General features: G+C 39.7%; 2 protein-coding genes across 6 annotated transcripts in view; one reads left to right on the forward strand and one right to left on the reverse strand.

The window, feature by feature from the left end:
• The window catches only part of slc25a29l (solute carrier family 25 member 29-like), a 7,666-nt gene extending 2,429 nt beyond the window's left edge, over positions 1-5,237 (forward strand). Inside the window, exons 2-5 of one of the 5 annotated variants that reach the window (XM_014015197.1) lie at positions 338-381; positions 1,236-1,279; positions 1,579-1,662; positions 2,952-5,237. In XM_014015197.1, the coding sequence (XP_013870651.1) occupies positions 2,952-3,722 (771 nt within the window). In that variant the 5' untranslated portion in view covers positions 338-381; positions 1,236-1,279; positions 1,579-1,662 and the 3' untranslated portion in view covers positions 3,723-5,237. Of the gene's footprint in view, positions 1-337; positions 1,663-2,951 lie in introns of all 5 variants that reach the window. The other 4 variants (XM_014015190.1, XM_014015170.1, XM_014015184.1 and 1 more) reach the window with 4 other exon arrangements.
• Positions 5,238-5,586: 349 nt separating this feature from the next.
• The window catches only part of fancm (FA complementation group M), a 36,340-nt gene continuing 19,229 nt past the window's right edge, over positions 5,587-22,697 (reverse strand). Inside the window, exons 9-24 of the mRNA XM_014015210.1 lie at positions 22,412-22,584; positions 21,206-21,412; positions 20,877-21,117; positions 20,649-20,797; positions 20,355-20,519; positions 11,102-12,827; positions 10,926-11,011; positions 10,513-10,581; positions 10,317-10,436; positions 9,951-10,116; positions 9,723-9,829; positions 8,433-8,884; positions 8,274-8,352; positions 6,584-6,905; positions 6,169-6,463; positions 5,587-6,083 (exon numbers count right to left, since the gene is read on the reverse strand). Of these exons, the coding sequence (XP_013870664.1) occupies positions 5,957-6,083; positions 6,169-6,463; positions 6,584-6,905; positions 8,274-8,352; positions 8,433-8,884; positions 9,723-9,829; positions 9,951-10,116; positions 10,317-10,436; positions 10,513-10,581; positions 10,926-11,011; positions 11,102-12,827; positions 20,355-20,519; positions 20,649-20,797; positions 20,877-21,117; positions 21,206-21,412; positions 22,412-22,584 (4,484 nt within the window). The 3' untranslated portion in view covers positions 5,587-5,956. The remainder of the gene's footprint in view (positions 6,084-6,168; positions 6,464-6,583; positions 6,906-8,273; positions 8,353-8,432; positions 8,885-9,722; positions 9,830-9,950; positions 10,117-10,316; positions 10,437-10,512; positions 10,582-10,925; positions 11,012-11,101; positions 12,828-20,354; positions 20,520-20,648; positions 20,798-20,876; positions 21,118-21,205; positions 21,413-22,411; positions 22,585-22,697) is intronic.

Below are 22,697 nucleotides of genomic sequence, written 5' to 3' on the forward strand. Positions count from 1 at the left end.
GGATATAGCTCGCTAGCAGCCTCGCATTGAGGACCTATCCACGTCATCATTTACACAGAATGCTTTGCGTGTAAAAAAAAAAATGGCCCCGTCCGTGTAATATATTTTTATACTTTTAGCTTAAAAATGATAAAAACTGAACAACCTACAGTATTTTTACGGTTTTTATTTTACAGTCAAAATATGTTTATTAAATAAAGTTTAAAGTTACAAGTAATCATGGGTCCCTTTAACACTCTGGCATAAAAATACATCATTTTAAAGAATGCTAGGCCTGTAGTTAAAGTGATTCTATAAGTGTAAGATCATTTAAATTCTGTGTGTGTGTCTTTCGTAGGTGCTGCTGGTGTTTTGGTTGGACATCCATTTGACACTGTAAAGGTGGGTGTCTGCTTCTTCCCGTCGCTCGTACACTCTTGCCTCACTCATTTGGTGTTGAAAAYTAGAAAGTCAGACTACGTCATAGGCAGTCCGAATTTGAATCAAGGTAATCTGATTGTACACAATTTCACAGAGAATAAAAGGGCTTCGCTTGAGCCATTTTGGACTATCTTTAGGATAGTATGTGATGTTTGACTAACTTAATTTGCTGTTTTTTGTAGATAAATAATTTTAAACGGTCTCTACATTRTTTTATTGTTTGCAGACTGAAGTTATGCATATGCTTCAACTTTTCAGATATTTTGATGATGACGATAAGGTGCACCCATTATCTCGCATTTTTTCTTGAAGTGATCATTTGTCATTGGATTAAATGGAGACATTTCCTTAAGTCAGCTCAGTAACACTCCCTATTCCAATGCACTCATCAGTTATCTTTATCCACAAAGTTATAAAATGTCTTAGGCTTTATTCTGTCATTTTTTTAGTGTTAAAGTAAAAACACAACCAAGTTTCTGCACTAAATTATGGGTTTGTGTGGTTTAAACATTAAAACATTTCTGTACATGCATATGAATATTGTTTTTTTAAGCCTGTAACCTGTAAAAACACAAAAATTCTGCAGAAAGTTTATTCTAAAAATCAAAGTCATGGTGTTAGACAGATGGCAAGGTGAAAACTTTAGTTCTTGATAATTGTGTGAATTTATTGCATCTGCTTTAGAGGCACACACAGATGGTGAATGGTTTGTAGTACTTTTATACCTTGCTTTTAATGTCATTTCTCCCTGAGCCGGTGTCTGCTCGGGGCTGGGGGCGGCTGTCTTTAACAGCTACAGTGTCACTGTGTTGTAGATGAGAGAGAGAAATAAACAACCTCTCCACGGATATGTGACCTAGTAAGTATGGTCAAGGTCTTTCTTTCTCTCACCCAAATGTCCTGTCTTGAGTTATAGAAGTATAAAGTGAAGAAGACATTTTGCTTTACACAAGTTGATGCTCGGTTAATATATTGTTTTCTTTTCTCCCACATGTTGCACCCCATAAGCATTTTTTTACCCCAAAAGAAATTATTTAAAAAAAGGCTTGCTTATTTCACTGTAAACATGTATTAAAGTATTTGCTTTGTATGTACTGTGGCCACTTTAGGCCTCAACATTCCTTTATGTGAATTTGACATGAGTACCATCCTCCACAGGTGAGGCTTCAGGTTCAAAATGTGGACAAACCTCTGTACCGTGGGACGTTTCACTGCTTTCAGTCAATCATACGCCAGGAATCGGTAAGCTGTTTAACTTTTCTGTTAATTCTGCAAAGTAGCAGATATTCTTACTGCACGCAGACCATTGCAGGGTTCAGTTACTTTCCCATCTGAGAATACATGCATCCACCAGCATATACCCATCTTGGGGTGGGTGGGTGGGTAGCAGGCGAAGGGTGTGTGTTCCTTCTCAGCCAGGGTCAGGGAGAAGTTACTCCTGTGTGCCTAAATAAAGCTTTGAACATTGAGCTATTTGTGGAGTATGCCTGATTATGTGGCAGTAGCACATGGCTGAACTCAGTTTTGACGCTTTCTGTACAGTTGGTATGTCAGCAAAAAAAATTTAGACCACAAAATAAGTGTTGATTTCCTTGGGATTCATGTGAAAGATGTTTTGTGCTGGAACTTGACAGTCATTTGTTGCAAAATGTATTACAGTTTTCTGGCCGATCACCCATCTTTAAAAAGCCTGATCTGCACCAATCAGTTTTAATTTGGCATCTATATACATTAGGGGTGCAACAATACATGCACCCGTATCAAACCGTACAATACAGTGCTTTAGGTTCAATACACACTTGTATCGAACAAAACAGATTTATTATTTTTTTTATTTTATCAGCTTGTCTTGTGAAGATGCTCCTGTGTTGAAGGATCATTTTATCTGTGTTCGACTACTCCACCTAGGCTGCACATTCAAGAGCAGATCCACTGAGAAACTTGCTGTTTCAGCAACATTTAATTTAAAAATTGTACTTTTGAGGTTAAAAGGTGGTGCAAGATGGCGGCTGCCTGTAGGGCGACCCGCGACCATGGAGATATAAACAGCTTTTTAGAAGGTAAAAATAATTAAACAAGGTCTTTGTCTGCAATGATTAGACATGTTTTTTTTATTATTGTCATTAGTGATTATCTCAATTTCAGCTAAAAGAATTGACAAAATCCTACACACTGTGCCTTTAAGCCATGAAACAAGCAGATTCTCCCACAATGTAGTTTAACACCATCACAGGATGTTGATAGGTTTTTATTTTTTGGCATACATTGAACTCCAGAGAATTCACTTCTTCAGTCATTTGCAGATTTTTTCTATCTAATTATTCGAACGTATCTAATAATGGTTTGTGGAACCCCACCTGCAATTTTTCAAARTGTTTTCAAATAATTTTGCAAATTTTCATTTTTGCTGCCCCAACTCTCTGGAACTCCTCACCTTTTTTCAATCCGTTCTTCTGAATCTCTGTTTTCAAAATTTAACTTAGTGTTCTGTGACACCTCAGTTAATCCTGTTTCTGTCTTTTTGTTTGCAGATGCTGGGTTTGTATAAGGGTATCGGCTCTCCCATGATGGGGCTGACGTTCATCAACGCCATTGTTTTTGGTGTCCAAGGCAACGCCATGCGACACCTTGGCCGCGACACACCGCTCAACCAGTTCCTGGCTGGAGCCGCAGCCGGAGCCATCCAGTGCGTCATCTGTTGCCCGATGGAGCTAGCCAAGACGCGCATGCAGATGCAAGGGACTGGAGAGAAGAAGTCTAAGAAGAAGATGTACAAGAACTCCCTGGACTGCCTGGTGAGGATCTATAACAAGGAGGGATTCAGAGGGATCAACCGTGGCATGGTGACCACCCTGCTGCGCGAGACGCCGGGCTTTGGCGTGTACTTCCTCGCGTACGATGTGCTGACGCGCTCGTTGGGCTGTGAGCCTGAAGACCCCTACATGATCCCAAAGCTGCTGTTTGCCGGTGGGATGTCAGGCATCGCGTCCTGGCTCTCCACCTACCCRGTGGATGTGATCAAGTCGCGTCTGCAGGCAGACGGTTTAGGGGGCGTTAATAAATACAGCAGCATAATGGACTGTGTCCGACAGAGTTTGCAGAAYGAAGGGTGGAGAGTTTTCACTCGTGGACTCACGTCCACGTTGCTCCGTGCGTTTCCGGTGAACGCCACCACGTTTGCCACGGTGACTTTGTTTTTAATGTACATGCGACAGGGAGAGGAATGTAGCATCCAGAACTCTGAGCCTCAGTGTGTTCAGCTGCAGCCTCTGCAGCAACAGACACAACCAACTAGCATGTAAGACACTGTGCAGCAGTCGTCAGTAGATCATTGTTAAATCCAGGTCTGTGATCTGTTGACTGCTGTTTATAATGACGAACTGCTGACTGTTCTGTTRAGATGGAGCTTCAGCCACTTGTGCTGTAGAAAAGAAAATATATATTTTAAGCCAAAAGCTGCTTTGTATATATATATGTTTTCTTTTGAACCCGATACTTTTTGTACATATGGTGACTTTTGGTATATTAGCAAACTTGAATGTTACACGTCCCTAAAATGCACAGTCAAAGAKGTACTACTGTAGCTTCAGGTTGTAATGGAGTCATTTGTGATAAACTAGTGGCCAGTATTTAAAATGTTCTTGGTTACCAAAAAAAATATACAAATTTGACCATATCCCTTCATCTATCCTGCTCCCCTTTGATTGGAGTCATTTATAAATGTACATTTATGCTTTTTGTTGTTGACCAAAGCTGTTCACCTCCATTTGAACGCTTCTCAGCACATTGAAGTAATGGTTACACATAAAGAGGCAGTAWCAAATTTCTGAAATGAATGTTGTACTTTATATATTTAAAAAATAATAYTTGTAGGGATTCAAAGTAAAACTGTAGCTGCTGTTTAACGTTTTAATGTCACAAGGTTATGTTTTCACTTCACATTAAAACTAACAGGCTCTGTYATGTAAGTGTATAATTTAGATAAAGAAAATGTAGTTTAATGTATTATAAAGTTGCATGTTAGGCAGAGTACTGCTGTTGGCATCATACAGTGTCTATAAAAAGCACCTTAATAGTATGTTAACCACAAGTATGGTTGAAACTATGATAGTGGTCAATCAGGTTTTATATATTGTATTTCCTTCTCAGGCAACATTTTATTTAAATGTTGAACTAATGAGTTGGCTTGTCAAAATTGGGATTTTAAAAATCCCACATATGTATTTTAAACCTGCTTCCTGTCACCTTATTTGGGCACAATGTTTGTGGAGCTCCACAAGTGGGCAGCATCAGACCAATAATGTGAACTAATCTGCGCCACCTAGAGGCAGAGGAAGTAGTTACTAGTGTCCTGCCACAGCTGGAGGTTCTACAGTACTTTAAAGCTTGTTTTTTTTAAAGGATTTTTGTGATTACAGCCTAAATAAAGTAAATATTAAAATATATATTTACATTTGACACATTAGTAATGATGCAAGAAGGCAGAAGCTGAAACTTGCTCTGCACTTTATGGTAACTCCTCCAGGTGAAGATGTGCAGATCTGACACTGGAGTTGCACAAATGTTATAAATGTACATAATGTGAATCAAACATTTTTTTTGTTCTTTATAGTTTTTAAATTAACTATATTTTCAATATTTCTCCCCCAGATTTTTCTAATTTGTTTGTCTCTATAGGTGGATGTGTCATTTGACATATTTTGAATTGTGCTGCTTTTAAACACTGTTGTTTCTGTGCTCAACTGTATAAAATCTTGCACCAAAGTAGTACATCTACATGTTAAGATCACTCAAATAAAATGCTTTGGTTTTGATTACATCGTTTGGGCTTGTTTTTAAATGTTGGGCTTTATTTAACTTTAACTGGAACTTATCCAGAGGACCTACTCAACTATGTTTTAGATTTTTCTTCCTGGATTACTGAGATGCATTGGGCTTTTAAAATGTAAAAACATGAATTCGTATGAGGTTACATACCTTTCACTGCACCAAAAGTGACAAACTTGAGTATTTTCATGATTAAAAGGTGACTTGAAKATATAATCTGTTAAAGAGACAATTCTGACCTCTAGTGGTTATAGATATTGCAGTTTGTGATCAGACAAGAGTCCAGCACCGACCATGATGTGTAAAAATAATTTAATTCAGAAGCTTAACTGAGTCCTGTTTAAAAAAAAAAATTGAAAAAAAAATGGCACACATTATTTCACAAATTAAATATTCAAGTATCAGCTGAGTTTCTATGATCTTAGTGTTAATACTGTGGACAAGATAGTGTCAAAATGATGGAAAACTTGACTTAAAAAATATGCAGAATAAAACAAACTTCTGATTATCCAATATGGAGGAGTTGAGTTGTACTCCTTGAGTTTACTGTACAAAAATAAGTCTTATCTCACTGAGATGCAATAACAGACAATAAATACAGTTGCGTAATACAAATGTCATTATTCCCAGTAAGCCAGAGAACAGAAAATATAAGCTGACAGAGAAGCAAACTGATGCAGAGATGTATTTCAGTTTCTTTCTAAAAGTGCTAGCTGTTTTTTCCTGTTTTCGATGCATTTAGAAGGACCGAGTCACAGGAGTAGCGCAGGAAGCGATAGATCTCCTCTGCTCTGGGTCGACTCATGCAGCCTGCTGTCTGTATGGCCTCAATCGAGCTGCGGGGGCAAAACGTGACATTAAAACGAGAAGGGGGGCAGCTCCTGTCAGGTTACAATACGATACAGCTTGAACTTCCTTTACCTGTTTATCAGCTGAGCAATGGAAGTGAAGCTGTGGCTCAGGCTGAGAGCGTGGACGTAGTTGACCGAAGGCAGGCTCAGGTACAGCTGAAGGGCCTGCTGCCTCTGCTGCCCTTTGACCTCGAGTGGCACAGAGATGCCCCGGCCTTTACGGTGCTCCAGACTCGCCAGGTCCACCAGCAAGCCGGCGCTCTCCTCGGGGCCATCGCTCCACAGCAGGCGGACCCCTGCGTGCACCAGTGCTGCTAAAGTGCTGTCGTAGTAACGAGTGCGTTGAAATGGACGGGAAGTCTCACCTGAAACAGAGGCGAATAACGTGCAAATAAATATTATGCAAACTTTCAGCGATTTTGCACACCTCGCTGACCGTCCTTTAATCAACGATCAAAATGCACTGTATAACTTTAAAAAGGCACCCGTTTTGGTTCGATCTTTCTCCACTATCAAACAAACGCGCTCAAACAGCCCGAGCAGGCCGCCTATCCTCTCGACCAGCCGCTTCCGGTTCTGCGTCGCGGCTAGGTCCGACTGGCTGTGCCGCTCCACGGCCGTGCGGTTGCTCACGATGAAGTAGCTGCTGTCCAGGGAGCAGACGTGGACGGTCGCAGCGTGTCGCTGACGCAGGCTGGACATCAGCTCCACGCCGCTACTGATGCAGCGGCTGTCCACCAGGATGCAGGCGGACCCAGGCAGAGAGGGAGACTCTTTCACTGAGGTGTGTGAAGAAGGTGGGCGTTCCTATAAACAATAAAGCAAAACATTAATTTCATTAAAACCTGGTAACCTTTGAAGGAGTGCATATAGCCTGCTGCCTTTCATGCCAGAGTTTTAGATTACCGTATTTATTCATGTGTAATGCGATCGAGTATAAAGCAACCTCCTTTATTATTAAAAAGCATTAAAAAAAGTATAATAATGTATAATGCTATCACAAAATTCAGTAGGGAAGTATTATTTTGTTGCTGTGGAGCAAAGGCTGCCGAGGAGCTCAAGCTTCAGGCTCCGCGTGTCATTTGTGTTTTTTTAAGGAATTGTTTTGTGATTACAGCCTAAATAAAGTAAATATTAAAATATATATTTACATTTGACACAATTTTTTATATGTCTAAATTACTACAAAAGTTATATATTTGATCAATTTGTTTGTTCAATTTGCACAAAAGAGGTCTCTGGTTAATTTTAATTCCATCTTCAACGTAGATGGTTTTAAATTTTTCACAAGTTGGCATAAGTTGTCTAAAATGGCCTTTACCAAGGTTGACAAGGAAAAAAACATTTTTTTTCCTTCTCTGAGTTGCTTATATGCTTCTGTGGTTGTACATTAGAAAAAATCCAGTAAAATGTACTCCTGTGTATGTTGAATAATACGACCCCACTACTTTATGAACGATTTACAAAAGATATAGGGATGCTGAGTGTGTCTGATTATTATTATATCTTATTTTTTAATTTTTTGGGTTTTTTTTTTTTTTGCAATATATGGAGATGTTTGGGGCTGTGTATATATGTGTGTACATTGTGTATGTAAACATTTATGTGTGTATTGCATATACACTGCATGTAGATGTACATTTACGTTTATGAATATATTTTGGTATTATATACAATTCTAGGTAAAGATTGTTGTTTTAGTCTTTATGAAATTGTAACTTAGAATAAGGAAAAAGAAGAATTTACTATTTTTTTGTTAATAAGCTTCAGAGAAGGGTGGGATTAAATAAGTTTTTTTACTTCTTCCCATTCCTTTTCAAATATGTTAATTTTGTTATCACTTTTTAATCATTTTTTGTTTTGTTTTGTATACATGTTTGAAATAAACTAAACTAGATTAAATTACATTTTTGGGGGGTTAAATTTCCTGCATTATACACATTCAATATAGCAAGTTTATCTTGTGCTGGGAGGGGACAGAGTTGTAGCTGTTTTGGTCAAACTTTGTGATCTCAAGCAATATTGTAAGAACTTGGCTGACCCATTGGGGTTTACAGACTCACAGCTACTACCACATCGAATTTTACCTCAATATCTATAAAACTGGCTGAGTTGTAGCCATTTTTGTGTTTTTAAAGGTCAGCTGACGATAGCGGCCATCTTGTTTGAACGTACTTTCTTTGAGGAAAACTTTGACTCTACAAAGTCGAGCTCATCAGAGAGAAGATGTTGGTTCTCTAACTTCTGTTGACACCTGCAGAGGAAAAAAAATACAAAACGCTCAGGCAGTTGTTCAATAAATAACTGTGAAACTAGAATAGGATGTGTTTTCACCTCTCATTAGCCTGCTCTGCACTCAGCGAGCTTTGTGCTTTATTCAACGACAAGTCTTTGGAAGCTAAGGTGGCAGACGAAGGAGCCGTTTTCTCTTGCTGCCCTTTGTTTGGCTGCAAAGAGGCGGCGCTTCCTCCTGCATTGATATTTGTGTTTTTACTCCCCTTGTCAACCTCGTCCTCGCTAGAATCGTTCATCCGTATGACCCGGGAGCGTTTGGTTTTTGCTGCGGCTCTCTGCTGAGCTGGACAGTCAGCTCTGCTGTCGGCTGCAGCTCTGGCTTTGTGCAGAAAGATGCGCCGTCTGGTCGCGTACTGCCTCCTCCCGTCCACATTCGAGACCTCGGGCATGAGCTCAACCTCCTCGGCCTCTTCCTCATTGCTGTCCGGCTCCTCTTCATCGCTGCCAACCACAAAGCTGTCCTCCGCATARGTCTCGTCCATCTCAGGCACCTGGACACAAACAATTGGGTAACACTTAATATAATAACTACTACACTATACTTAGCTTTAATAAATGGTTAGTTAATCTAGAAAAMTAAATGAGGATGATTCATACTTAATAAGCTATAAATTAACACATTTATTAACGCTTTACCCATAAAGGCTAATTACTTGCAAAACCAACATACTCATTGTTTATTAATGCTTAATAACTCATGAAATAACTGTTGTGTATTTGTATGTAAATAGTCAAATAAATATACATCATGTATTAGACATGTATTAATGGTTAAAGCAGAGGTGCCCAAACTATTTCCCCCCGAGACAGAAAAAATAAAAATCTATCTGAGGGCTGAAACATGAAAAACAAATATGTTTTATGATTAAGCAAGCAGCCAGGGAGGTGGCTAATGTTTTTATTTTTTTAGCCCGTGCACTTAGAGAAGGTTCATGGGACATTTCATGAATTGATCAAATAAAGTTACAATTACATACAATAATAAGCATTTACATACATATAKACACAGTAAATAGAATAGTTAATTAATGAGTTATTAAGTATGAATAAACAATGAGTATGCTGGTTTTGGAAGTAATTTGCCTTTARGGGTAAAGCATTATTAACATGTTAATTTATAGCTTATTATGTATGAATCATCCTTAACTAATGATGTTTTCAATGTTAACTAACCCTTTATTAATGGTTAAGTAAGGCTAAATAAAGTGTAGTTATTACAAGTGTTACCAAAAACTGAAATCCTTCCGGTGGTTTTTGAGAAATAAAAAAAATATACAGACAAACAAACACAAAGACATCATCACCCTGCCTTTGTCTTTCGGCACGCACCTGAGAATAAATGTCCACATTGTGATGGTTTCTGTAGGACATTTTGAATTTCCCCTGAACTGCAGGGCTTCTCACTGACTTCAAGTAAACCCCGTGCATCTCTGAGTCTGTCGGGAAGSAGAACAGACAGAAAAGCAACGAGTGAATGTCCCAGCCTGAGCCCTGACGTCTGAGCCACGCAGAGGAGCGACAGGTGTGAAAAGGTTAACGAGCGCTGAGCGAGCTAACCGTTCAGTTCCTGGGTGAGGTGAGTGTTGTTGACCACAAAGCCCTCGAGAGAGCGATCCAGGTCTTCGCCGTCTTCTTCATCAGATGAAACATCAGCTCCCTCCTCGTTGTRTGACAGCTCCGCCTCTACATCCAGAAACTGACGCGCCTTGTGACGCTTGGTGTTCTGACGCAGAAACAACAACAAAAAATAAAAAACCTGAAGGTCTCCGTGCAGCTGACAGATGATGACTCTGCATTTTTAAAGCTTGGCAGAGGAGTCACATTTGAGTAAAGGCTTAATTTGTACAAATTGTAGAGACATCAGAAAAAAAGGGTTTAAAAAAAACACTAAAACACAGAAATTGTACTCGATGCTGAACAGACCTTGTCCTTGACTTGTTGGATTTCTGTCCTTTTAACTCCTGGAGCTGAGGTTCTGCAGGTGAACATGGAGTCATCCTGGAAGTCATCATCAGAAACAGCTTCGTTCTGCGTCTCATCCAGCTGGTGGACAGAGAGCAAATTTGTTCAATGTGTTAATATCCTCAAAAAATAATTAAAAAACTGTGAGAATACTTACAGTGTTGCATGCAGAGAAACGCTTCTTTTTCACCACCACCGGGGAGTCCACATCACTCGCCATCTTGGACTGYAACAAACAAAACATAGCTTAGCTTAAGTTTGCATCAACATAAGGTTTTCTAAAGTAAAAAAAATAAATAAAAAAAATCTCATCAGATAACAGGGCTTTCTCACTGAGCGGTGACCAGGACAACTGCAGGTACCATAGAAATGACCGAGGAAAACTGATCTCATCTTGCAGGACTTCATAAACACAGTGTGAATGTAATYGGCCTAACTACATTTCAGGTCTCTCTCTGAAGTGAACAGACAGACATGACTTTATTTTTCCACTAAATGTCTCTCTGGCCAAACTGCAACACTTAATATAATACATTCTCCACTGAGGYAAACTTTCAAATAAATGCTCACCACTTCTGGGGATGACAACGGGTTGACCTGGTTCTGATGTCTCTTTTTGCGAAACACGATTTCTTCTTCACTGTCACTGTAACGCTCTGAGAATCAAACGACAAACACGCAAGCAGCTCGACAAGAAACTCAAATCAAATGATGTGTTTTACTCCAAGAACAGTTTCTGAACCAACCTGGATGAGGAGGAAAGCTGATCGCGTGAACAGACTCCTGTCCAGAGGTCTTTTCTACAGCGCTCGTAGAGGCGCTGCCTTCGGTTTGCTTTAAGCCAAAAGACGTCGGTCCAGGAAAACCAGGAGTCCTCCTGGCTCCTGGTGATGTGATTGGAGACGGGAGTCCCTCACGTTTAAACATCCCGCGTTTTGTTGGCATGTGCGAGGAGGAAACCTTGAACTGACTGAAGTGTCTGGAGAAGCTGTTAATAGGAGTCGAGGATTTCGAAGTAGGTGGCACAAACACGACAGAGTGATCTGGCTTTGTAGGCGATGAAGAGGAAGGTAAAACATCATCCTCCATTTCGTCTGCAGAGTCTTCCAGTGAATAGCCAAGATCAAAATTAACAGGGAAGACATGATGGGAGCTGTCCTTTGGCTCTGGTTCTTCTTGAACTGAGGGAAATTTTAAACGAGGAGCACTTTCCTCTAGATTATCTAGAACAGGTTTAATTTGTGTGTGAAGTTTTGTTTTAAGCTCTGTTTGTGTTCTGCATTCTGTGCCTCCCAACTCAGTCTTTTGCATTGGATTTAAAACCATCCCAGATAACTGGGATGGTTTTGGTGATGAATATACAGGTGAAGTGGTATTTTTTGTCTTCTCATCATTTCCTGCATCGAGGGATATCTTGGTTGTGTCTTCAGGAGTGGGAACGTCTGGAATGGTCATCTGCAGGAAGGCTTCGTCYTCCTCAAACAGATCCATGCTCTCATCCATCTGGAGGTGTTCAGTAATGGCTCCCTCATTCGTCGCACAATCATCCGTTATGTTTGACGTCAACTCATCCCTCTCTTTGACCGTACCATTGTTTTTACTGTCCGTTACACGCTCCTCCTCAGAGTCATTTTGCCTTTTGAATTCTGCTTCCCTGTTGGCGTCGTAGGCAACTTCTTCGGCCTCGAAAAGCTCATCCCAGGTGGGACTGTCGGCTCTGACAAGGGGCTCATCTGTCCTGCCCATTTCACTCCCAGAAGGTTCGTCTAAATCTGGCACAACGGGCACGTCGTCGGCATCAACCTCATTTTCCTCGTCGTCATCCACGRCTAGGCTAAAACTGACGAGGAATGGCTGCTGAGTTGGCTGAGGAGGAGGTGGAAGAAATGACACCACTTTGTCCTCTGCTAAAATGTCAACCAGTGAAGGTGGAGACCGAGACAGAAGTTCAGCCACGTTGGCCAGGATGACCGCCAGACTCGTATCTTTTCTTGGTTTGACAGAGTGGAACGCTGGTCCTGAATTCCATTTAGGAAGGTAGAACATCGCCTGAAGCTCGAAATCTTCTTCCCCGTTATTCTCTTGTGGTGTACTGTTCAGATCGACATGATCAGTAAATGTATAATCTGTTTTGTTAGTGATGGCATAGTCATTCTTCTCACTATCTGAACAATCTCCTTCACGTTCTAAGTAATCTGTGGCCTCATCACACGCGACCTCTGAGTCCATTTCAATAGCATGTCTGTGTTTTGGTACAGAGAGTGAGGAAACTACCCCAGCTACACTTGCATCGTCTCTTTCCATTTCCTCGTCAATACATTCTAGTTCAGACCAGGAAGTGTGCGCTGGTTTGGGTTTTCTGGTCGGGGTTTTTGTGCAGAGCTTTGTGGCCTTCTGTTTCTTCCGTTCGTTTTTCTCAGTGTCTTCTTTATGAAGGTAAGGAAGAAGCTCCTGTTCATAACGACATTCCCCCTGAAGACAAACACACACAAAGTTGGGGAACCCGATAATACAGCTTCATGTTGGTTCTGTAAACGAATCAGGAAGGGTCATATGAAGGGAGATCACATCAGAGTACCTCACATGGGTGGTTTAACATAAAAAGGTACCAATTTTCTTGAAAAGAGCAATGCACTTGCTCCCCTTACATCATGTCTTCCTCGTTAGATTTTAGAAATGAACACTGCGATCATCTAACACCTGTCATCTGTGCAAAACTTTGACCTGGAAGTGATTCACCTAAAGTGGCTTCCTGCCAGGACCGACYGGGTTCCACTGAACCTGTGACCAGGAGGAGGGAGAGGCTCAATGAAACCAGAAAGAAAAGTCATTTTTTAAATAAGTATCTCTAAAATCCTCATTTTCTGTGTGCCATTGACCTGGAAAAAGTTACTCATGTCTTTGTTTCATTGAGCACTCAGCTAAAAACGCTTTAGAAAAAAACGTTCCTGAAAAAGCTGAAACACATTATACCAATTACTCCAAAATAAAACTCAAGTTTTAATCACTCACAAGGCATTAAATGGTTTAAACCTGAGCACCGTTTCRAATCTATTAAGCAAAAAAAATTAGAGGAATGTGCTCAACTTTCCAGCCTGGATTGGACACCAAGTTTGTTTTTTTTATATAATTTTGCACACACCAGCAACTAATTTACTGCTTCTCTGATGAAAAAGTGAATTTGACTTGCAAGATTTGAATAGAACACTCCTAATTATCTGATATTAATGTGATGTTTCAATCGTCTGGCTTACAAAAGAGAATGTTAATGTACAATCAAAGATGGAAATAATCAGAGTAAAATGTGCCGTTTGTACCGGGAGAAGTAGAGCTTAGTGTCAGGGGGAAAACATTTCAGTTAATGTGGATCCAAGCTGCTTTGCAAACTATTGCGAGTTGGGCATAAGCTTTAGTCTTGGCAGAGTCTGAGAGCACTGCTAGTTATTTCTATTTTTTGCCCAAGTTACACTGCCTCTTTTAGGCTTTGGACTAGAAAAGAAAAAATGCTTTCAGGCAAATACTGAGCTGCTTGCTGCCGTCACAATCTCAGATTAACATTTAGGTATTTTGCAATTTTCACTGAAGGTCAAATACTTCCCACTGAATGGAAAAAGAAAAACATCACTTGTGGAAACAACAAACTGTTCTCAAAGCAATTTTACAACCTTTAAAGCTGTCCTTGATGACCCTAGTTAACTTTATATATTTATAGTTTTTTATGATTARATACCACAATTGAATCTAAAAACCCTTGCAAACTTTTTAGAATGTCTTAAGAAAACAAACATTTAAGGCTCATCAATGTTATACTACATCGTAAAACTGACATTTAGAAATATTTTCCAATTTGTTAAGATTGTTTATTTATTAACTTTTTTCTTGTACGAAAATTACATTTTGTAGATGCTATTTTTAGATTCCTTTGAAATTATTTCACAATGGATTAATCAGAACCCTTGCACAATTAATGAATGATCAGATTATGACTGCTGGACCTAGAGATGTCACAGACCAAAATAACCCTGGCGAAAACAGACAGTTGGAAAGACTGAGAGGTTCACATGGTTTTAGACCATCTCCACAAAGTGGAAACCCCTCTCTGCTGATTATCTCACTGCATCACAATAATCACATGAATTTTGATGCCCCTGAGCGGGCCTAAAGCATGCCTCATCTAGATTAATCAGTCTGTTTTGACTTTGTTTCTTATCATGGAAGCAGACCAACACCTCAAACTAACTTAATCTGCAATCTGAATGAATGCAAAGCTACTATTACATTACTAAGCAAGTTTTCAAGAAAACAGTCATTAGAAATTAAAAGCTGATCATCGGTCGTGCAACAGTTTTAGACTTTGTGTTGAAAAACAACAGTAAGGGCTGTTTTGTTGATCAATTGCATGATCTCACGCAATAATGTAAGATCCCAATCTCTGTGCATTTGTCATGGATGACTCTCAGTTACTACCCACATCAAATCTTATCAATAAAACGGAGTTGTACCCATTTCATTGTTTGCTAAAGTCAATTAGCTGTGGTGTAGGGTATTACTGGGGTGGGGTGTGGCAGGTGTATGGTCTGTGGTGTGTTGAGTTACTTTCTCCCACTCTCGCGGTCTCTCCATCACCCCCAAATCTTATTTAACGTTCGTATCTTTTTTCTTCATGTAGATTTTCTGGCACTTGTCAAATAACTTTGGGCCTTGCTTAGGAAGGAGGTCGGGTCGGGGGCTGTATTTTTGCAACTCCTGAGAAGGATGAGACTAATGGTGGATTGAGCTGTTTATCCATGAGACTACCATGTTTCCTAATGCCTTCTGCTTCAATGCACATCAAATAGGACGGTCATGTTCAGAAAAAAAGTGGTGTATACCATTTATAATAACTCTGATTTTATTTTGCCTATCAACACAATTTAAAACCTGGTGCGTASTTTGAATTCTCTACTTTWGACATACATTGAAACAGAGAGCGTTAATATACCATCATAACTTTTAAATACATCACCATATTTCAGTACCAAGGTATACCACCATTGATTTATATGTATTAATGGATTGGACATTACGTGACTTATRGTGCGCCGCACAGATGCCATTGCTATGCATTGAGTTTTGACTCGGGAACATCCATGAATGGTGGTAAAAAGGGGATGCAGCAGACAGTCATGCAAGGAATACCAAAAAGGGATGCAATATTTTGCCATAAATTGTCAACACTACAACAACAAGATCACAAGATCAAGGTTGTCACATTTTAGGTCAGCTATGCTAGCTTGATTTTGACAACCTTATGTTGGGTAAACCAACAAAAAGATAAATTTGCTGTTTCAACAAATTATTATATATTTTTAATAATATTGTTATTAAGTTGGGATAACATTGTGAGAGGTAAATACAGTATAATGGACAACAGCAAAATTACCTTTAATACTACTAGGCTGAACTGTGTGGATATTACTGGTACTGCTGTTCTGTCCAGTCAGTATGTGGTATATCCTGTAGTTTGTGATTATATATCAGAGTAAAAAACTCTGTGACCTTTTTTTTCCTCCACCATACATTTCATAAGCTAAGCGGTGGAGAGGCCGACCYCATTTATTTTATGAGCAGGTGGAGGTATTTGTCCTTAGTCACTTCAGCGCGAATGAAGAACCAGGAAACAAATGCAAAATTAGAATTATACATATATATGACACACATGACTCTRAGTTTTATGTGACAGAAAGGGGCTTCTACTGTAAATACGTTAGCAAAAACCTATAATGAAAAGTTCCCAGACAGCTTATAGATTTATCTCTTGAGCAAATACATATTTTTTACATATCACAACATTGGCAATTTTCTCAGCTTTAATTTAAGCCGTATTTTATAGAAATCGGATAAGAAATGAGGGTGTTATGAATATTTTTGTGACAGATTGACATGCATCCCGCAGTGAAACTACCGTTTTGTTGACATGAATCAATGCATTGCAATGGCTCCTATGACGGCGCGTCGCTAGCTATAGCAGCTATAGGTGATGTCCAATCRAGTAATATAGATCAATGTATACCACAATACCGTCATACTGCCCAAGCCTACTGTGGTGGCCAGATTCAATTTTGTTGACTCCAAAAGCAAACTGATTGTAGATGTAGATCCAATAATTATTTTGAGAGTTTCTTTCTTATCTGTCAAGGTCAGGGCTATTCAACTAAATTATTCAGGGGCCACAGTAACTGAAAGCCATCGGCTCAGGTGCAAAACATCCAGCAATTAAATAAAACAGTCTATTTACTCTAATTTAAAAGAAATTATAATTCATTATTTTATTAAATTTAAAATTTATTGTTTGTTYTTGTTATTGAGTTGTATAGCCCTGCCATCTATTTAAGAGGATCAGTGGGCCAGACTGGTCACTTGCGGGCTAGAAGTGGCTCATGGACTGCCAGGTGAATATTCCTGGTCTAGTAGTTTGTGTGATATTTTGCTAACAGACAGCCAAGCAAACACCCACAGAGACATGGGCAAAACCATTGTCACCCATCTATTGCCTTTTAGCATGGGCAATAACTATCTGATGTTAATCTAATAATCCATGCAAGTGCAAACACGCTTCCTCGTGAACTAGTTGTGTGTGAGTCAGCACTGTTAAATAATACGCATTATCAGTAACTCTTCGTCAGTTTTCTTCGCATCCTTTTCCTTATTCCTTTCATCTTTTTTTGAATCTTTTTCCTCCTTGCACATGTAGGTCATCATGGGCTGACCTATTTCCAGCTTCCTGGTGTTATGTAACGGTTCATGGAAACGTTACATAATCACATGCGAGGGGGGCCTGCGTGCAAGCCCTCATGTTTTTGTTATAAAGAGACAGTGTGATTTAAAAAGAAGAAAAAAGAAAAGAGGAACAGTGGAAAATGGGCTAAAACATTCTCGAGTGACAGGAAGTAAGGGGTCAGGAGACTTTAACAACATTTACTGTGGAGTTAAAAAAGAATGAAAAACAATATGGGTGAGCCTGCTTTGGCGTTGATGCTTGAAAGATGAACAAACGTCTCTTTTTAATAGTTGTGTACATCGGCTCTGTAAATGAGAGTTTATGTTATGAGGTTTATGTGAAATTGCTCCTCAAACTAACAAAAAGAATAAAAAAAATGGTAAAACAGCAAAAATATCTGTTTAACTTTAAAAACTGTCTTTTGATGGAAAGGCTGAAAACATCACACATCAGTTCTTTTTTTTTTTACTCTCCCTCTGCCCAAACATTGCTTGTTCAGTCTAAATACACGCTGTTATTCAGTTGTGTGAAAACCAGACCCTTCCAGGAATTTTTTAAAATTAAATTTCTCATCATAACAAGGGCTTGTTTTTCCCCCCATGGAAAATTCTTCTAAAAATAAAGCATTTCCTAAAAAGTCCGGAGACTCTATGACGCAATGGAAAGCATCACCGAATTAAGTCAAAGTTTTCTAAACTATGACATTGTTTTAGTTAAACTGAGAAATAAATTAAATTTGGTGGCGGCGGTATGTTTCGTAAACTTTAGGACAGGGGGGCCGACACAAGGTCAGTTGTTGTGTAATTCGAAAACTTCAACTGCTGGATCTGAAGGACCTGAATCTCTCCGATTAGCAGGTTGAATCACAACACCTGTCATACTGACAGATATAAGAGAAATCTTAAGACCTAAAAGACTGAGTAAAAAACTTAGTTAAACATAAATAAAACGTAAAACTGCAGAAAAGACAAAAAACTGAATAATTTACCAAAACATTGCCAAAACATTTATATAGACTGTTTAAAGGGGACAGGTCATGTCAAATCAAAAAGAAAAAAATTGTATAGGTCTTCTGGACGGGTTCTTCTCTAATGAAATGTTTCGTCTCTCCTCCAAGAGACTTCTTCAGTCTGAGAGTTTCAGGCAAAATTCAGGCTTTTAAGCACTGCCTCCATGTGACTGATACTGATACGTTTCATTAGAGAAGAACCCGTCCAGAAGYCCTATACAATTTTTTTCTTTTTGATTTTTTACCTGGATTACTGAGATGCATCAGAACGTCATGTAAAATCCACTTTTTTAGCCATTAAATGCATTTTGTTGTGTATCTGAAGTCTCTAGGACTGCAGAAAAGTAGAATTTGGTCTTTGCCGGTGCTGATATCTTAATATTCTGTTTGGGTCATATTTTTCAACCAGTTTTCTTTATTTTCAAGGACATTTTCTAAACTATTACGTCACAGTATTTGCAATGGGTCTGCCAAATAAAGTATGGATTTACCAARTACAATTTGGTCTTCTTCATCCTCTGGTTCTGGGTCAGACTTGGTTCCAACATGTAAGGTTGTTGTTGACATATTTTAATTCATTTGTAAATAAAAAGTTCCTGCACCGCTATAGTCGTAAACTCCTCTATCAAGRTGCAATGGACCGGTCTGGAAGCTGGAGTTGGGTGTGAAGCGCCTCATTTGGATTTAAAGAGACAGCCTCAGAAAAGGGGTGAAAGAGGGGCTTGTTGAGTTACAYCAAGGAGGAATTCAGACCAAAGCATTGCAGTTCCACTTTATATAGACCCCAACTGAATAATTTAAATGTGAAAAAGAAGGATTTAAAAGCAGGAKATGTTTCCCTTAAAASAGTTTTGTGGTCTGAAAAATTTCCAACTAATTTATGTCTAGTTCAAAAGTCAGAATTTTAATAGTACTGTATCTGAGTCGTGCACAGGGATCACGTGAACAGCTGTGAAAGCATCATCATTCATGGATAATCAGGCAGGTTTTAAATCAGCATGTGCATCTTGRACAAAGCTAATCTGGACTATGTAAAGTTCAGACTTGTGGGTTGGGTTGGGTTGGGAGTGAGGTCCTGCCTCAAATGGAGGAGTTCAAGTATCTTTGGGTTTTCTTCACTAGGGAGGTTTTAAGTGCATGTCRGAATGGGAGGAGAACCCGGGGAAGACCCAGGACACGTTGGAGAGATGATGTCTCTCAGCTGGCCTGGGGAACYCCTTGGGGTCCTCCCAGAAGAGCTGGAAGAGGTGGCTAGTCTGGGCCTCCCTGCTCAAGCTGCTGCCCTGTGACCGAACTTTGGAAGAAGCAGCAGATGATGGATATACTGATGGACGATACAATTAAAATATTAGTGCATTAATTTTATATTTTCCTTTTGAGACTAAATAATTAAATGTGGACCAATTTATAGTTCCCTAACTGATATATGAATGCAAACTGTATTGTTTGCTGGTTGTTTTGTTACCTGAGACATCAATCATTAGCTGATGACTTGCTCTGCTTTGTTTCTGTTTTGTTTATACAGGTGGCATCATTTTCTCCTTCCTGAGTATGATGAAAACCCTCAGCGGGGGACAAAAAAAAACAGACAATATGGGCCCACTTTACTATAAGCTTTGACCTAGATTTAGAGATCTGGTCYTTTTCAGGGGTTTTATTGTAAGCAGCATTGATGAAGACCAGATGGTGAGACCGGGATACTCGGTGATATGAAGAATAAGGAAGGGATACTGGCTAAATGTAACCAACTGTCAGGACAATGAAGCAGGTGTTAACTAGCAGCTAAAACCATGTACCATGCTGTTCCATGGGTATGCAAATATTCAGCTTTTTTAAGGAATTTCCCTACTTGAACTAATGCCTTGATGGAGCCTGCTTATCATGCAAGGAATTTGCCTTCCACGTCAAAACGACAAATTTAGCAACTCAAAACAAACCACAGTTGTATGTTCCCAAGGAAATCAGCTGACTCCTCTCATGCTTTTTATAAAGTTTGGTTTTCCTTTGTGTAAATCCACACTAATGTCCTTCCGTCTGTTATGAAACCAAGCAGGATTTGTGAAAGATGTTTGGAAGCATTTTATGAAGCCATGCCCCGTCATCACTAGATCAGTGTGTACTCTGAATTAATGGCTGTAGAAAGTCCTAATCTGACTTGTTGTTAAGCTGTCCAATTGTTTGAGACTTAGCGCAACAAAACAAACTAATCCTAAGTGAACTTGGTTCCCACCTCAGTTTCGTCTCTCATGCKGTCTATGAGCTCCATCACTTTGATGAAGTGGTTGCAGCGGAGGGAATGGTCAACAGCATGGAAAGGAAGAGCTTTGTGCTGCCAGTGTCTCCATTCCCACAAAGACAGCTCCCTGGACGATGGTTTGTCTTTAGAAAAGACTTCCTGCCATAAAGAAATYAAGCAATTATACTCAAACCTGGGAKARAAAAAGCAAGTTTTTGTCCTGCTGGAAAGTTAACTTTATTTTCAAACAGGCATAAGAACAACTTTGAATAAAAAATTGTAAGAAACCTGAAGTTCTGAGTCACTGGGTATGGACAGGAAGCGGGACGGCTTCAGAGTTGGATGAGCTTCACTCTCGTCCAGCTTCATGGTGGACGCCCACAGAGAATATTCTGTGCTGCTCAGAAAGCCATCAGGTGCTGATTTGCCTTGTTGAACTGACAAAAAGAAAACTAGGATTTGTTAAAACCCTTTCAAATTTAGCTGAAATCTAACTAGAGWCAATCTTTGACTTACGCAGGTTTTGAGGGTGGATGAGTGACGCCCGTCCTTCGGAGTGGGACCGCCGACCCCTGAAAGACCTCCTGCTGACCTCTCTGGGGTCAAACTCGCCACAGGTAATAAACATCTTGTGAAGTTTAGGATTCACCCCCTCAGGCAGCATGCGGGGACTATTTGGGTACATGTGAAACCCACTTTTGTTGCCAGTAATGGACTTGTATATACTGCGCTTGTTGCTCTGGCTCTGATTATAGGTCTGTGGAAAACACAGGGTAAAGTTATTAGACATTTATAACACTCTGAGAGGTATTTATTACCATTGCAGGTCATTGACAAATACACACCCTCTCCTCTCGTCCCTCAGCGAGGATGACGACGATGCGCCCTTMACGCTTACGTCCAGTTCGTCCCATTCTCTGCACAAGCCGGATGGGATTCTTCTGTGCGTCAAAACAGACGATGAGGTCCACCTCCCCGATATCCAGCCCCTCTTCACCCACACATGTCGAAACCAGCGTGTTGAAGCCTCCCTGTCGGAACCTGTGCACCACCTGGAACACGAGGGATCAACGCAACTGATCTTTTCATTTTTTCTGTAGTCATTCAAAGGTTTTGTTAAAACAGAGATACAGCCCTACAAATGTCTTAAAACCAATGAAAGTTGTTGCATTTGTGRTTGTAATAAAATGCTTCAAAAAGTTTTCACGTCACAACGCAGTACAGCCAGAGCACAAAATACAGAGGGAGGGCAGGAAGTTAAGTAGCGGAGGATTTGCCACCTGTAAAAACGCCCTTGTTTTGTGTCGTTTACGACTGCTACAATCGCTCTAACTGAGTAAAAGGGATATCAAGTCCAGATATCAAGTATCTGGACTTTTTAGAATGTTTGTTGTATGTTGTAGCTGCTAATGCTAGCATCTTAAGATATAAAACAATATAAGAACAAACACTGACCCTGGTGAAGACCAAACAATAATAAATGGTAGAGCCATCAGGTACAGAGATTGTGAACCCACCCAATGACAAAAAAGTTATATGCCTCCAGACTTTTATGGGCTTTCATCTGCTGTTTGGTGACATAAGACGTCTGAAGGATAGTTTGTGATATCGACAGCCTCAATTGTCAGCAAATCTTTAGGTTCTGTTGAAAACTTATTCATTTTCATGAGATATGGGTCATGTCCAACATTTGTTAATCAATTGCTGGTATTTTTGCCTTGAAACTGGATCAAAATCCGTACAATACGGACTCTACAACAATTTCCTCCACAGACATTTTACTTCCTGCCCTCTATTTGAAATCACACGCCATCAGAAGCACGTAACTGAAACCCAGCTATTATAAATTTAATAACAGATCAACTATTAGTAAAGGGACAGCCAATTCTGGTCCTCGAGGACCGCTATCCTGCATGTTTTACTAGTTACTCTGCTCCAAACACACCTGATTCAGTGACCTGTTCCAGTTGTATAGAAGCCTACTAACCACRCATTCATTCAAATCAGGAGTCATAAAAATGACGTATTAAACAGAGAAAAACATCTTTTACCTCCAGTTGTTCCTTCTGGGTGAAGCCTTTGACTCCTTTTCCCACTGAGGATTGACCCATAAAAGTCATGACCCTGATGAGAGGAGCATGGCGGTTCAACATGGCCGCGATCTCCTGGACGCTCTCACGGAAAGARGAAAAGATCATCACGCGCGTACTTACTCCCTCAGAACCTAAACCCAGACATTAACAAGAAAACAAATTATTAATTGAAAGTAACTAAGTTTTTCTATTTGTCCAGACAAGCTCTTTTGAAATAATTTAAAGTTTCAAATTGTTTACAAAC

Source organism: Austrofundulus limnaeus, unplaced genomic scaffold, assembly GCF_001266775.1.
Source record: "Austrofundulus limnaeus strain Quisiro unplaced genomic scaffold, Austrofundulus_limnaeus-1.0 Scaffold2, whole genome shotgun sequence".
Taxonomy (NCBI): domain Eukaryota; kingdom Metazoa; phylum Chordata; class Actinopteri; order Cyprinodontiformes; family Rivulidae; genus Austrofundulus; species Austrofundulus limnaeus.